The sequence below is a fragment of the Muscardinus avellanarius genome (genome assembly GCF_963383645.1).
Source record: "Muscardinus avellanarius genome assembly, chromosome: 18".
NCBI lineage: Eukaryota > Metazoa > Chordata > Mammalia > Rodentia > Gliridae > Muscardinus > Muscardinus avellanarius.
Window position 1 is genome coordinate 46,058,488 of NC_137804.1, and position 13,353 is coordinate 46,071,840.

The 13,353-nt window shown below is 52.5% G+C and overlaps 1 protein-coding gene across 1 annotated transcript in view; it reads left to right on the top strand.

Annotated features, from left to right (window-relative positions):
- Positions 1-349: 349 nt before the first annotated feature.
- The window catches only part of SLC44A2 (solute carrier family 44 member 2 (CTL2 blood group)), a gene marked incomplete at both ends in the record, with an annotated part of 33,427 nt that continues 20,423 nt past the window's right edge, over positions 350-13,353 (top strand). The window contains one exon of the mRNA XM_080715099.1: positions 350-380. Within this exon, the coding sequence (XP_080571225.1) occupies positions 350-380 (31 nt within the window). The remainder of the gene's footprint in view (positions 381-13,353) is intronic.

Genomic DNA, 13,353 nt, shown 5'->3' on the forward strand with positions numbered 1-13,353 from the left:
TGTGTCCGAACTCGCAAATTCTTGCCCATCTGATGCACAAAAAGTGGCATCTTTCCGTCCGCTGGCATCCATCCGACGACTGGGTGAAGGGAGCCCTGAATCCCCGAGTGACAGCCGACCTCCCCTCGCGGAGGGAGTCTCCGGAGAGCCCAAGCCTGGGCCCCGCCCCGCCCTGGCCACGCCCCCTCCCGCCCCGCGGCGCTCCCATTGGCGGACGCGCGCGGGGGCGGGCCGGCCGGGCGGGGCGGGGCGTGCGCGGCCCGGGGCGGGGTCTGCGGCCCGCGGAGCCTCCCGCCCGCCCGGGCTGGGGTCGCGCTGGCCGGGACGCCCCTCCCCGCCCGCGGCGGCCATGGAGGACGAGCGGAAGGACGGCGCGTACGGTAGGCACCCCTGCGGCCCGGGCCGCCGCCGCCGCCGCCGCCGGGGGGCTGCGCATCTGGGGGGGCGCCCGAGGCCGCAGCCCCCCGCCCCTGGCCCGGCTCCTCCAGCTCCGCCGCGCGGCACCCCGTCCCCGACCCTGCGCCCCCTCCGGCGAGGGGCCGGGGCCACGGCGCATGCTCCGGCGGAGGTCCCGTTATCTGGGCGGCTCGGATGGCGGGCGGGGGAGGGGAGGGACGCGGATCGCGCCTGGGGGGGAAGGATCAGAGCCCCGACCTCCGCAAGTCCCCCTCCTCTGCCAGTCCCCTTTGTCCGCCTCTCTGCGTCCTCCCCCACCCCCCCCCCAGAAAGAGCCATCCCGGGCTTTGGGCTAGAGGGGGAAACTGAGGCAGGACCGGACAGACCAGTGTCAGGGACGGGAGCCCCCAGGTCTCGCCGGGCGCCTGGGCAGGGCGGAAACAGGGCGCCTCCGCCGAGGGACCAGGAAGGAAGCAGGAAACCATTGGGAAACTTTCCCTGCCCCGTGCAAATAGCCAGGGTGCCCGTCCTCCGGGGCCCGGGTGATGGGCCCCTTCCAGAACCTCCGAGGGAGGGCAGCCTCAGCACTTGGCGCTGGGTGGGGCTCGGTGAAGCCCCCCTCTCAGTGCCGTCCTCCTGAGTCCCCACGGGCGGGGGGCTGCGGTCCTCAGTTTCTCTTTTCTCCATCTCGAGCTCCCAGGGCCCAATTCGGTGCCAGTTTCTAGTGGCACTGCCCCGGGGCACCGAGGCCCTGTCCCTTGCCCCTTGTATGACAGGAACTTCCTGGAAGCTGCCCAACTGGAGGGCCTTGGGGAGGGGGCCGGAAACCGCTCAAAAAATACCCAAGAAAAACAAGTAGGCTCGCGCTCTGCCTCCCTGCCCCCGGGGACTGTGGGCCCTGGAGGCTGCAGATGGCGGAGGCTCAGCCTTCTCCATCCAGCCCCGCCGAGGGGGAGGATTCCACCTTGCCATCTCCTCAACACCCTCCCCCTTGGAACTGCCAGCCCAGACCTCTGGAGGGCCCCCAGCCCCAGATTCTCGGCTCAGACCTGCAGACTTGGCGGCTGCTTCTGCTGTGCGCCCCTCAGGTGTGGCTGGCCGTCTCTGATGTGGGAGTGTCCGCTTGGGTCCTGGCCAGGCCCTGCCTGCCTGTGGTCACTACCTGAGGAATCCTTGGTGTCTGTGAGATCCGGCGGGGTGGGGGTGGAGGCACAGTGCTCAGTACCGTCGCTTTTAGATCTGGTCAGTACAGAAACCCCTCCAGGGTCTCAGGCTTACCCAGAAGACAGACAAGGAACTCTGTCCAGTGTACCTGCTATCCCGGGCTGGGATCTGGGAGTGCATTCCGTCCGTCTGTCTTTCTTTCTTTTTTTCTCTTTCTTTTTTTCTTTCTTTCTTTCTTTCATGTCCAGCTTGGGATGGAACCCAGGGCCTCTCACGTACGCGCTAGACAAGTGCTGTAGCACTGAGCCACACCCCAGCCCCAGTCAACAAGCTTTTAGTGAGATCTTGCAGTCCATAAAGCTGCAAACAAAAACAACCACAAAAAACCCTCCTGGCAAGTGATGCCTGCCTGTTATCTTACTGCTTGAGAAGCTGAGGCGGGAGGATCGCGGGTTTGAAGCCAGCCTCAGCAACATAGTGAGGCCCTCTGCAACTTCGGGAGGCGCTGTTTGAATACAAAAATAAGAAGGGGCTGGGGTGGAGCTCAGAGGCTGGGTTCAATCCCAGTACCAAAAAAAAAAAAAAACCCCAGAAAGTTTTAGACTGCAGGGAGTGGACAAGGGGATAAATATGTAATTGCAGGTTGTTTAAGGTTGTAAGCACACAGGGCACTTGTGAGGAAAAACCCTGGGCTCTATTTTCGGCGACCGAGGGCTGGCTGTGCGGCCGGCCGCGGGCGGGAGGGGCGTTGCTGCAGGCAGAGGGGCGCAGGCAAGCCGCAGAGTTGTCAGTGATTTCCTTGTGTGAGGCCCGTGGAGCCGGCCATGGAGGCTGCAGCTGGACGGGCAGGCGGCCCTCACGTCCTCGCCGGGGCCAGCTCTACTGCGGGTAATGGGGCAGTGGTTAGCTTGGAAGGCATTCGTTCCCGAGAAGCCAAGCACCTGGGCCCCTTGCACTTCTCCAGAAGTCTCTGGCAGCTTTTTTCTTGAGAATCATAGGCAAGAGGGATGGCCCAGCCTGGCGTGGTGGTGGCGCGGGCCTGGAGTCCCGGCACTTGGGAGGCTGAGGCAGGAGGACCGCAGGTTTAGGACAGCTTCAGCAAAGAATGAGACTTCCAAGCTGGGCGTGGTGGCGCGGGCTTGTCACCCAGCATTCCGGAGAAGCTGAGACGGGAGGATCTGGATTCACAGCCGGCCTCAGCTACTTAGGCCCTTTGCAACTCAGTGAGACCCTGTTTCAAAATAAAGAATAAAAAAGCCGGGTGTGGTGGCGCACGCTTGTCATCCCCGCGCTTGGGAGGCTGAGACAGGAGGATCGCGCAGGTTCGAAGCCAGCCTCAGCTACTTAGTGAGGCTCTCAGTGACTTAGTGAGGCCCTGTTTCCAAAAATAGGTCTGGGAATATAGCCTGGAGGTAGAAAGCCTCTGGGTTCCACCCCCAGTACCACCAAAAAATAAAATAAAATAAAGAATCAAAAATAGGGCTGAGGGTGTAGCTCAGAGGTAGAATGCCCTTGGGTTCCATCCCCAGTACCGCAAAATAAATAAATAAATAAATAAATAAATAAATAAATAAATAAAATAAAATAAAATAGGGATGTAGCTTGTAGATAGAATACCTCTGGGCTAAATCCCCAATACAACACACACACACACACACACACACACACACACACACACACACACCATATATATATATATATATGTGAATAAATATATATTTATTTATATATATATTGTAGCTCAAATGTAGAATGCCCCTGGGTTAGGACCCCAGTGTGCTACACACAAAAAAAGATGGGTGTGTCACACATCCTTCCCCGCAGCGGCTTCCCATTGGTTACTGTAATTTAGGGAGTGACATGGGACAGCTCCCACCAGCAAAGTGACACACTGCTCTAATCCCAGTACTTGGGAGGCTGAGGCAGAGGATGGCAGGTTTGAGGCCAGCCTCAGCAATTCGGACGGACCCAGACCCAAATCATGGTCCTGATGCTTCCGCGCGGGGTGACCCCCGGGAAGCAGCACCTCTCTGGACCTGCGCGTCGCGGTCTTTGGGCCGGGGGACCACACGAGGTGGCTGGTGCCGGGGATGTCTAGGAGCTCGGGGCCCTTGGGACTGATGAGACAGGGCGCGGCTTTTCCATGAGTTAGCAAGGAAACAGGCCTCCCCTCGCCGAGACATGAACTGGGGCTGGGCAGGGCAGGAAGCTCAGAGACCATTATCTCCAAGGGAAGGAGGCTGCTGGGAGCGGACAGGGAAGCGGCTGCAGCCAGGATGTGAGCAAGGGCACCGCCGTCCTCCCGGCCTGCCCTCGCTGGGAGCAGAAGAGGGTGCCAAAGCCAGGCGGGCAGCGTGCCCGCGTCAGCCCAGGACCTGGGAGGCTGAGACAGGAGGATCACGGTTCGCGGCCAGCCTCTGCTAGTTAACATCGCCACAATTTGACTAGGCCCTGTTTCAAAAATAAAAAAGAAGAGCCAGGCGTGGCGGTGCACGCTGTGATCCCCGCGCCTGGGAGGCGGAGACACGAGGATCGCGCAGGTTCGAAGCCAGTCGTGCTGGCTTAAGAGACCCTGTTTCCAAATAAAAATATAAAAATAGGTCTGGGAGTGTAGCCCGGAGATAGAAGGGCTTCCAGGAACCCCAGTGCCACCAAAAAAAAAAAATGTAAAAATAGGTCTGGGAGTGTAGCCTGGAGGGAGGGTTTCCAGGAACCCCAGTACCACCTTAAAAAAAAAATAATAAAGAAAGAAAGAAAGAAGAGCCAGGCGTGGTGGCGCACGCTTGTCATCCCAGCATTCGGGAGGCTGAGACAGGAGGATCATGGTTCGCGGACAGCCTCAGCTACTTAGTGAGGCCCTCCGCAACTCAGTGAGACCCGGTTTCAAAATAAAGAATAAAAAATAGGGCAGGGGGTGTAGCTTGGAGGTCAAATGCCCCTGCGTTCTGTCCCCAGACCTGGGAAAAATAAAATAAAATAAAATAATAGGGCAGGGGGTATAGCTCTGAGGTTGAATGCCCCTGGCTTCCATCCCCAGCATCAACAACAACAACAAAAAAAAAACAAAAAAAAAAGAAGAAAGAAAGAAAGAAGAAATCAACTCAACCTGCAATAAAATCTTGTCATAACATTTATTTATTTATTTATTTATTTATTTATTATTTTTGCAGTACTAGGGATTGGCCTTGGGGGCATTCTACTGCCAAGCTGTACTTTGAGCCCTTTTTTTAATTTATTTTTTGCGGTACTGGGAATGGAACCCAGGGAAATTCTGCATCTGAGCTACACCCCCAGCCCAATTTTTATTTATTTATTTATTTATTTATTTATTTATTTGGTGGTACTGGGGGTGGAACCTAGGGGCTTTCTACCTCCGGGCTATACTCCCAGACCTTTTTTTTTTTTTTAATTTTGAAACAGGGTCTCACCGAGTTGCGGAGGGCCTCACTAAGTAGCTGAGGCTGGCCGCAAACCGCGATCCTCCTGTTTCAGCCTCCCGAATGCTGGGATTACAAGCGTGCGCCACCACGCCCAGCCCTAATTTTTATTTTGAAACAAGGTCTCACGAGGTAGAAGAGAGCCTCACTCCCTGCCGAGCCTCACCATCACCGCGGCTTCGCCTTTATTTTGAAACAGGGTCTCACGAGGTTGATAAGAGTCTGGCTACTTGCGGAGGCTGTCCTTGAATCTTGAATCCTCTTGTCTCAACCTCCCTAGTACTGGGATTACAAGCATGTGCCACCCTGCCTGGATAAAAAAAATAAATGAATAAATAACCTTCATATAATAAAATTGTTTTCTTTTGAGGCAGGGAGATAAAAAAAAAAAGAAGCCCTCACTGTAAGCTTTTTTAACTTTCCATGTCAAAGAACAGTCTACAACCCTCCCGTCCTCAGCCCTGAGACAACAGTCAAGAAGTAGCCTTCCAGAGCCGAGTGTCTCTATTTCTGCGCCTGTGTGTGACATCTGTATCTTTTTTTAATCTCCTGGGACTGTTTTTTGTGAGTGAAACAACACAGTGTCTGAAATAAAAAACTATGTAGCCTTTTTTTTTAAAAGATAAGATAGGTCTAGCCTTGGGATGTGAAACAATGTTCAATTATGTTATTCTATGAACTAGCAAAAAGGAAGTCATTATAACAAGATTAGGCGAGGCCGGGGTGCAGTGGATGCAGCTGTAACCTCAGTTCTTGAGAGGCTGAGATGGGAGGATCCCAGGTTCACAGCCAGCCTCAGCAAGTAGTGAGGCTCTCAGCAACCTTATGAGACCCTGTTTCTTTTCTTTTCTTTTCTTTTTTTTCTTTCTTTCTTTCTTTCTTTTTTTTTTTTTTTTTTTTTTTTTTTTTTGCGGGTCTGGGGATGGAACCCAGAGGCATTCGACCTCCGAGCTGGACCTCCAGCCCAATTTTTTATTCCTTATTTTGAAACCGGGTCTCACTGAGTTGCAGAGGGCCTCGCTAAGTAGCTGAGGCTGTCCGCGAACCGCCTCCCGAATGCTGGGATGACAAGCGTGCGCCACCACGCCCGGCTGTAAGATACTGTTTCTTAAAACTGGGCTGGGGGTGTAGCTTGGAGGTAGAATGTGTCTGGGTTCAATCCCCAGTACCACCAAAATAAAAAATAAAAGATGAGACTAGAGGGCCTAGTGCAGTGGGGGCAGCTGTAATCTCAGTACTTGGGAGGCTGAGACAGGAGGCTTGCTGGCCAGCCTGGGCGATGTAGCAAGCCTCTACTTTGTGTAGAAATAAAAAGGGTGAGGGATGTGGCTCAATGGTAGAACCCCTCTTAGTCAACTCCCAGGAACCTCCCCACAATAAATAAGTAAGTAAGTAAATAAACAAGTAAATAAATAAATAAATAGCTGGCCTGGTGGTGCTCACTTGGCCTCTCTGTATTGGGACGGTGAGACAGGAAGATGGCAGGTTCGTTGTGGCCAGCCTCAGCAACTTAGTGAGACCCTGCTTCAAAATAATAAGTAAAATAGGGTTGGGGGTGTAGCTTAGAGGTAGAATGCCCCTGAGTTCAACTCCCAGCACAATAAATAAATAAGCTGCCGGGCGTGGTGGCGCATGCTTGTAACCCCAATACTTGAGAGGCTGAGCAGGAGGATCCAGGATCCAGTTTTGCCTGCCCCCCCAACCCTTTTATTTATTTTTTATTTTTATTTTTATTAGTGTGTGTTTGTGTGTGTGTGTGTATGTGTGTGTGTGTGTGTGTGTGTGTGTGTGTGTTGCTGGTAGTGGAACCCAGGGGCATTCTACCTCTGAGCAACACCTCCCAGCCATATATATATAATTTTTTTTTTTTTTTTTTTTTTTTTTTGCGGGTCTGGGGATGGAACCTAGAGGCATTTGACCCCGAGCTACACCCCCTGCCCTATTTTTTATCCTTTATTTTGAAACAGGGTCTCACTGAGTTGCGGAGGGCCTCACTAAGTAGCTGAGGCTGTCCGCGAACCGCGATCCTCCTGTCTCAGCCTCCCGGATGCTGGGATGATGAGCCTGCGCCCCCACGCCCGGCTCCTGTTAATTATTTTTTGACACAGGGCCTCACTGGGGTGCGGGAGCCTCCCTAGGTTGTCAAGGCTGGCTGGTAACCCAGCCTCCTCCTGGGCCTCTGAACTGGGGTCGCGGGCGCGCAGTGCAGTGCCTGCCTTTACTTGTCTTTTCCTTACAGCGCTTTGGTTTTGTGTGGTGTTGAGGACTGAGTCCAGGGCCTTCTGCCTCTGAGCTTCGTCCCGCTCCTGCACTCCTGGCCCTGCTATATATTTTTTTCAAAACAGGGTTTCACTAAGTTATAGTGGACCTTGCTAATTGTGTGTGTGTGTCTCTGTGTGTGTCTCTGTGTGTGTCTGTGTGTGTGTGTCTGTGTGTGTGTGGCTGGCACTGGGAATTGAACCCAGAGGTGTTCTACCTCTGAGCAAAACCCCCAGCCTGATTTTATTCCTTACTTGAAAATACAGTCTCACTAAGTTGCGAGGGCCTCGTTAAGCTGTCAAGGCTGGCTTTGAACCTGCGATCCTCCTGTCTCAGCCTTCCAAGTACTAGGATTGCAAGCATGGGGCACCATGCCCAGCACCTAGCCCTATTTTATTTTTATTTTGAAACAGGGTCTTGCTATGTTGTTGAAAGTGTTACTATTTGCTGATAACTGTCCTCAAACCTGAAATCCTTCTGTCTCAGCCTCCCAAATAATAGGATTATAAGTGTGCGCCACCACGCCTGGCTTGGCCTTGCTAAATTTTGAGTCTGGCTTTGAACCTATGATCCTCGTATTAGGATTACAAGCGTGCGACAGTATGCCAGGCTTTTAAATTTTTTTTTTTTGTTTGTTTTTTTAAGAAACAAGGTCTTGCCGGGTGTGGTGGCACACACTTGTAATCCCAGCATCTGGGAACCTGAGACAGGATCACAGTTCTCAGACAGCCTCAGCTACTTAGTGAGGCCCTTTGCAACTCAGTGAGACCCTGCTTCAAAATGAAGAATAAAAATAGGGCTGAGGGTGTAGCTCAGAGGTAGATGCCCCTAGGTTCTATCCCCAGTACTGGAAAGAAAGAAAGAAAAAAAAAGAAAGTAAGTCTTGCATGTTGCTAATGGCCTCACTAAATTATTAAGGCTGACCTCAAACCTGTGATCCTCCCATCTCAGCCTCCCAAGTCCTGGGATTACAGGTGTGCGCCACCCTGCCCAGCTCCTCCTAGTACTTCTAAGCTTCCCTACCCAGATGCTGTCCTCAAACCCTTTGTGGAAAAGACTTGTCTGAGCAGTGGGGTCGCTCTCAGACAGGGACAGGCCGCTGGCCTTGGGCCCTGCAGCCCTTGGGGACTTGGCTGGTGTGGAAGCTGTGGGGGCGGGGTGCCTCTGAAGTCCTGGCACAAGCCTGGGACAGAGCGGCCTGAGGCGCGCGCTGCCGCCCCGCCCTCCACCACTGCCTTGCTCTCCTGTTCATTTCTTTTCAGTCCTGGGGATTGAACCCAGGGTCACTCTACCCTGAGCTACAGCCCCAGCCCTTTTTTAATTAATTAATTAATTAATTATTTTGGTGCTGAAGGTGGAACCCAGGGGCTTTTCTATCTCCGGGCTACACTCCCAGACCTATTTTATATTTTATTTGGAAACAGAATCTCACTAAGTTGCTGAGAGCCTCAGTGAGTAGCCGAGGCTGGCTTCGAACCTGCGCGATCCTCCCATCTCAGCCTCCCAAGCGCGGGGATGACAAGCGTGCGCCACCACGCCCGGTTTATTTATTTATTTATTATTATTATTATTTTATTTTTGAAACAGTTTCTGAGAATCCTGTTATATTGCTGAGGCTGGCCTCACACTTGCGATCCTACTGTCTCAGCCTCCCAAGTGCTGGGGTTACAGGTGTGTACCACCATGCCTGGATTATTTATTTATTTATTTATTTATTTATTTATTTATTTTTGTGGGTCTGGGGATGGAACCCAGGGCATTCTACCTCCAAGCTACACCCCCTGCCCTATTTTTTATTCTTTATTTTGAAACAGACTCTCACTGAGTTGCAGAGGGCCTCACTAAGTAGCTGAGGCTGGCTGCGAACCTCGATCCTCCAGGTCTCAGCCTCCAGAATGCTGGGATGACAAGCTTGCGCCACCACGCCCGGCTTATTATTCATATATATGAATATGTAAGTTATATATATATGTAAGTTACATATAGATGGATATGTAATGAATTATGTCAGTTAAGTGGCTGAGGCTGGCAGTGAACTGGCCATCCTCTGTCTCGGCCTCCCGAGGACCGGTACCACAGACTTGCACCAGCACACCTGACTCATTCCTTATGGCTAAGCACCATGTCACTGAGCGGGAGACTTATACAGAGCCGAGGTTTATTTAGCTCGCGGTTCTGGCCCCAGGTCGAGGCCCGGCTGATGACGCCAGCCTTCCTCCTGGCAGACGAGGCGGCAGCACGCGGCGTCCAGAGCCTGGGGACGTGGTGCGGGTGTTGGTGGCGTCTCCCTGCTTTCTGTGCCGGGCGGGACCCCGGCCTCGCTCATGCCGGGCAGCTGCGCCAGTGTCTCCCATAGTTCTTGTTATGTTTTTCAGTCCTGGGGATGAAACTCAGGGACCTCCCAGCTACACCCCTCAGCCCTACTTTTTATTTGGGAACAGGGTCTCACTGAGTTGCAAAGGGTCTCACTAAATAGCTGAAGCTGTGATCCTCCTGTCTCAGCCTCCCAGGCGCGGGGATTACAGGTGTAATTACACATTTCTTCTGTGTGTATTGTACTGGGGAGTGAACCCGAGGTCATTCTACCACTGAGCTACACTCCTGGCCCTTTTTATTTTTTTTTATTATTTAATTAATTATTTATTTATTTAGTGGGACTGAGGGTGAAACCCAGGAGGCTTTCTACCTCCGGGCTACACTCCCAGACCTATTTTATACTTTATTTGGAAACAGGGTCTCACTGAGTTGCTGAGAGCCTCACTAAGTAGCTGAGGCTGGCTTCGAACCTGCGCGATCCTCCTGTCTCAGCCTCCCAAGCGTGGGAATTACAAACGTGCGCCACCACGCCCGGCTTCTATTTTATTCTTTATATTGAAGCAGGGTCTCATTAAAATGCGGAGGCTGTCTATGAACCTGAGAGCCTCCTGTCTCAGCCTCCAAATGCTGCGATGACAGGTGTGCATGCCTACTGGAAGGAGGGTTTATAGGAAGGGGTCACAAAGCCAGAGAGGATCTGCAAAGCCCCGGAAGCTGGAACCAGAGGGCGGCAGTTTGAGCGGAACCGGGTGAGCTCACCTAGCAGACCCGGTGAGGTTATCTTGTCTCCGCCATTAGGTTATCTTCAGCACCGCAAACCTCTAGGAAGGAACAGACAAGGAAACAGGAGCTTCAGGGGAGAGAAGTTCCTGCAAGCCAGGTGCAGTGGTAGCCCAGGCCTGTAATGCCTGCACTTGGGAGGCTGAGACAGGAGGATCACAGGATCCAGGTCAGCCGTAGCGAGTAGTGAGAGTCTCATCAACCTAGCAAGACCCTGTTGCAAAATAAAACTAAAATAGGGCTGGGGTGTAGCTCAGAGGTAGAATGCTCCTGGGTTCCATCCCCAGCACCAAAAAATAAATTAATTAATTAAAAAATCTGGGTGTGGTAGCACACCCTTGTCACCCCAGTCCTCGGGAGGCCGAGACAGGAGGATCGGAGGTTTGCAGCCAGCCTCAGCTACTTAGTGAGGCCCTCTGCAGCTTAGCGAGATGCTATTTGAAAATGAAGAGTAAAAAAAATAAGCATTGGGCTGAGAATGTATCTTGGAGGTAGAAAATACCCCTGGGTTCAATCCCTAGTACCACAAAAAGAAAAAAAGGAAAAGTTGCCGCAGCCGTTCCTGGGGCTGGGCTGGGCTGCGACCCCAGTAAGTCGCCCCTACAGTTTCCTCTGCCGTGAGATGGGCGGGGAGGACTCTCCATCATGGGAGGAGAGTTTGCAGGGTGTGAAGAATTCCTTGGTCAATGTTGAATTTTGTTTTGGGGGTGGGGTTTCTGGGGATGGAGCCCGGGACCCCAAGCGGGCTGGACAGGTGCTCTATCCCGGAGCGGCACCCCCAGTCCAATAGGAGCCGTTCTCGGGTGGCTCCGCTTGGAGTAGCCTGGAGACATTTAAGTATATGTGTATTTATATGTGTTTTTTTTTTTTTATTTATTGCTGTACTGGGGATGGAACCCAGGGCATTCTACCTCTGAGCTACACCCCAGCCCTATTTTTTATTCTTTATTTTGAAACAGGGTCTCAGTGCATTGCAGAGGGCCTAAGTAGCTGAGGCTGGCCGCGAACTGCGATCCTCCTGTCTCAGCCTCCCGAATGCTGGGATCACAAGTGTGCGCCACCATTTAAATTGACACCAGAAACTTTCAGTAACTCCCTTATCTCTCCTCCCACCTGCCTGACTGGGGTCACCTCCTATCACATGGTAGATAGAGGCTCCTGTGTTTTCTTTTTAATACTTAGAATAGTTCTAGAGGTTTTATATAGTTGCATGATTAATCCCTGTGGAATTTATTTCGCCGTGTGTGTGTGTGTGTGTGTGTGTGTGTGTGTGTGTGTGTAGGAGGGGGAATTCATTTTCTCTGAAATGTACCTCTGAGCTAGGCATGATGGTGCACGCCTGGCATCCCAGTATTTGGGAGGCTGAGGCAGGAGGCTTGCAGGTTCAGGGGAGCTTCAGGAATGGAGCAAGGCCCTCGGCAACATAGGGAGACCCTGTTTCAAAGTCAACAACAAAATAAGGGTGGGGGTGTAGTCTGGAGGGAGACTGCCCATGGTTCAATCACAGGTAACAGAAAAAGAGCTAGCCAGGCGTGGTGGCACCTGGAAGCGGGAGGCCAGAGACGGGAGGCCTAGGAGTGCCCGTGCTGACTTTGAGGAGATGGTGGGCTTGTCACAGGATGCTGGCTGATTGTGAGGAAGGTTTGAGGAGTTCCCAGTGAGAGGGAAAGAGAGACTCAAGTCAGGGCTGGCCGGGTCCTTGGCTAATGTGATGGAAGAGAATTTTATAAGCTGGTCAGAGACCTAGATAGAGCCAGGCGTGGTGATGCACACTTGTAATCCCTGCACGTGGGAGGCTGAGACAGGACGATCACAGGTTCGAGGCCAGCCTCAGCAGCCCTAGTTTTATTTTTTAATTTCTTTTTTGTGTGTGTTGTTTTGATTTTTTTTTTTTTTTTTTTTGCAGTACTGGGGATGGAACCCAGGGGCATTCTACCTCCGAGCTACACCCTCAGCCCTAATTTTTATTCTTCATTTTGAAACAGGGTCTCTTATTGAGTTGCAAAGGGCCTTATTAAGTAGCTGAGGCTGTCTGCAAGCTGCTGTCCTCTCGTCTCAGCCTCCCAGATGCTGGGATTGCAACCGGATGCTGCCACGCTTGGCCTATTTTTATTTATTTATTTTTTTGTGGTGCTGGGGTGGAACCCAGAGGCTTTTGTACCTCCCGGCTATCCTCCCAGACCTATTTTATACTTTATTTGGAAACAGGGTCTCACTAAGTTGCCGAGAGCCTCACCAAGTAGCTGAGGCTGGCTTCGAACCCGCGCGATCCTCCTGTCTCAGCCTCCCAAGCGCGGGGATTACAAGGGTGCGCCACCACGCCCGGCTCTATTTTTATTTTTGAAACAGGGTCTGACTCCATTATGAGGGTCTCACTAAGTTGCTGAGGCTGGCCTTGAACACACGTTCCTTGTTCCTGCCGTGTTAGTGTCCCCAGTCCTGGGATTACAGGCGCTCACCATCGTGCTGGCTTCTTTTTACCTCTTTCTTCTATTTTACCTTCATTTTCCCCCAGGGAGTGGGGGAGCCACACCAATGTGGGTGAGGCCCTCATGAGGGCCCAGACTCTTGAGAGTTCTCTGTGGGGACAGAAGCGGCCTGGGGCCGGGAGCAGCCTGCTGTCTGTCCACCGCTAGGGCTGGGCAGGGCGGGGCCGGCTCAGGCAGCCTTCAGGCTGGCCAGGGCTTCCTGCGGCCAGGTCTCCCAAGGGCACGGCCTGGCCTGTTTGCAGAAGCCGGTGGCTCAGGCGCCAGGGGGAGCTGGCACTTTTCTCTGGAGACAAGCTGAGTTAGTGACCGGAGCCCCACCCCACGGGGTATGTTTGACTCAGAGGAAGCAGCCACAATTTTTTTTATTTGTTTATTTATTGGTATTTATTTTATTTTTTTTTAAAATTTTGGTGTTACTGGGGATTGAACCTAGGGGCATTTTACCTGCAAAGTACACCTCCAGCTCTATTTTTGTATTTTTTTTATGGTACTGGACATGAAACCCAGGGGCC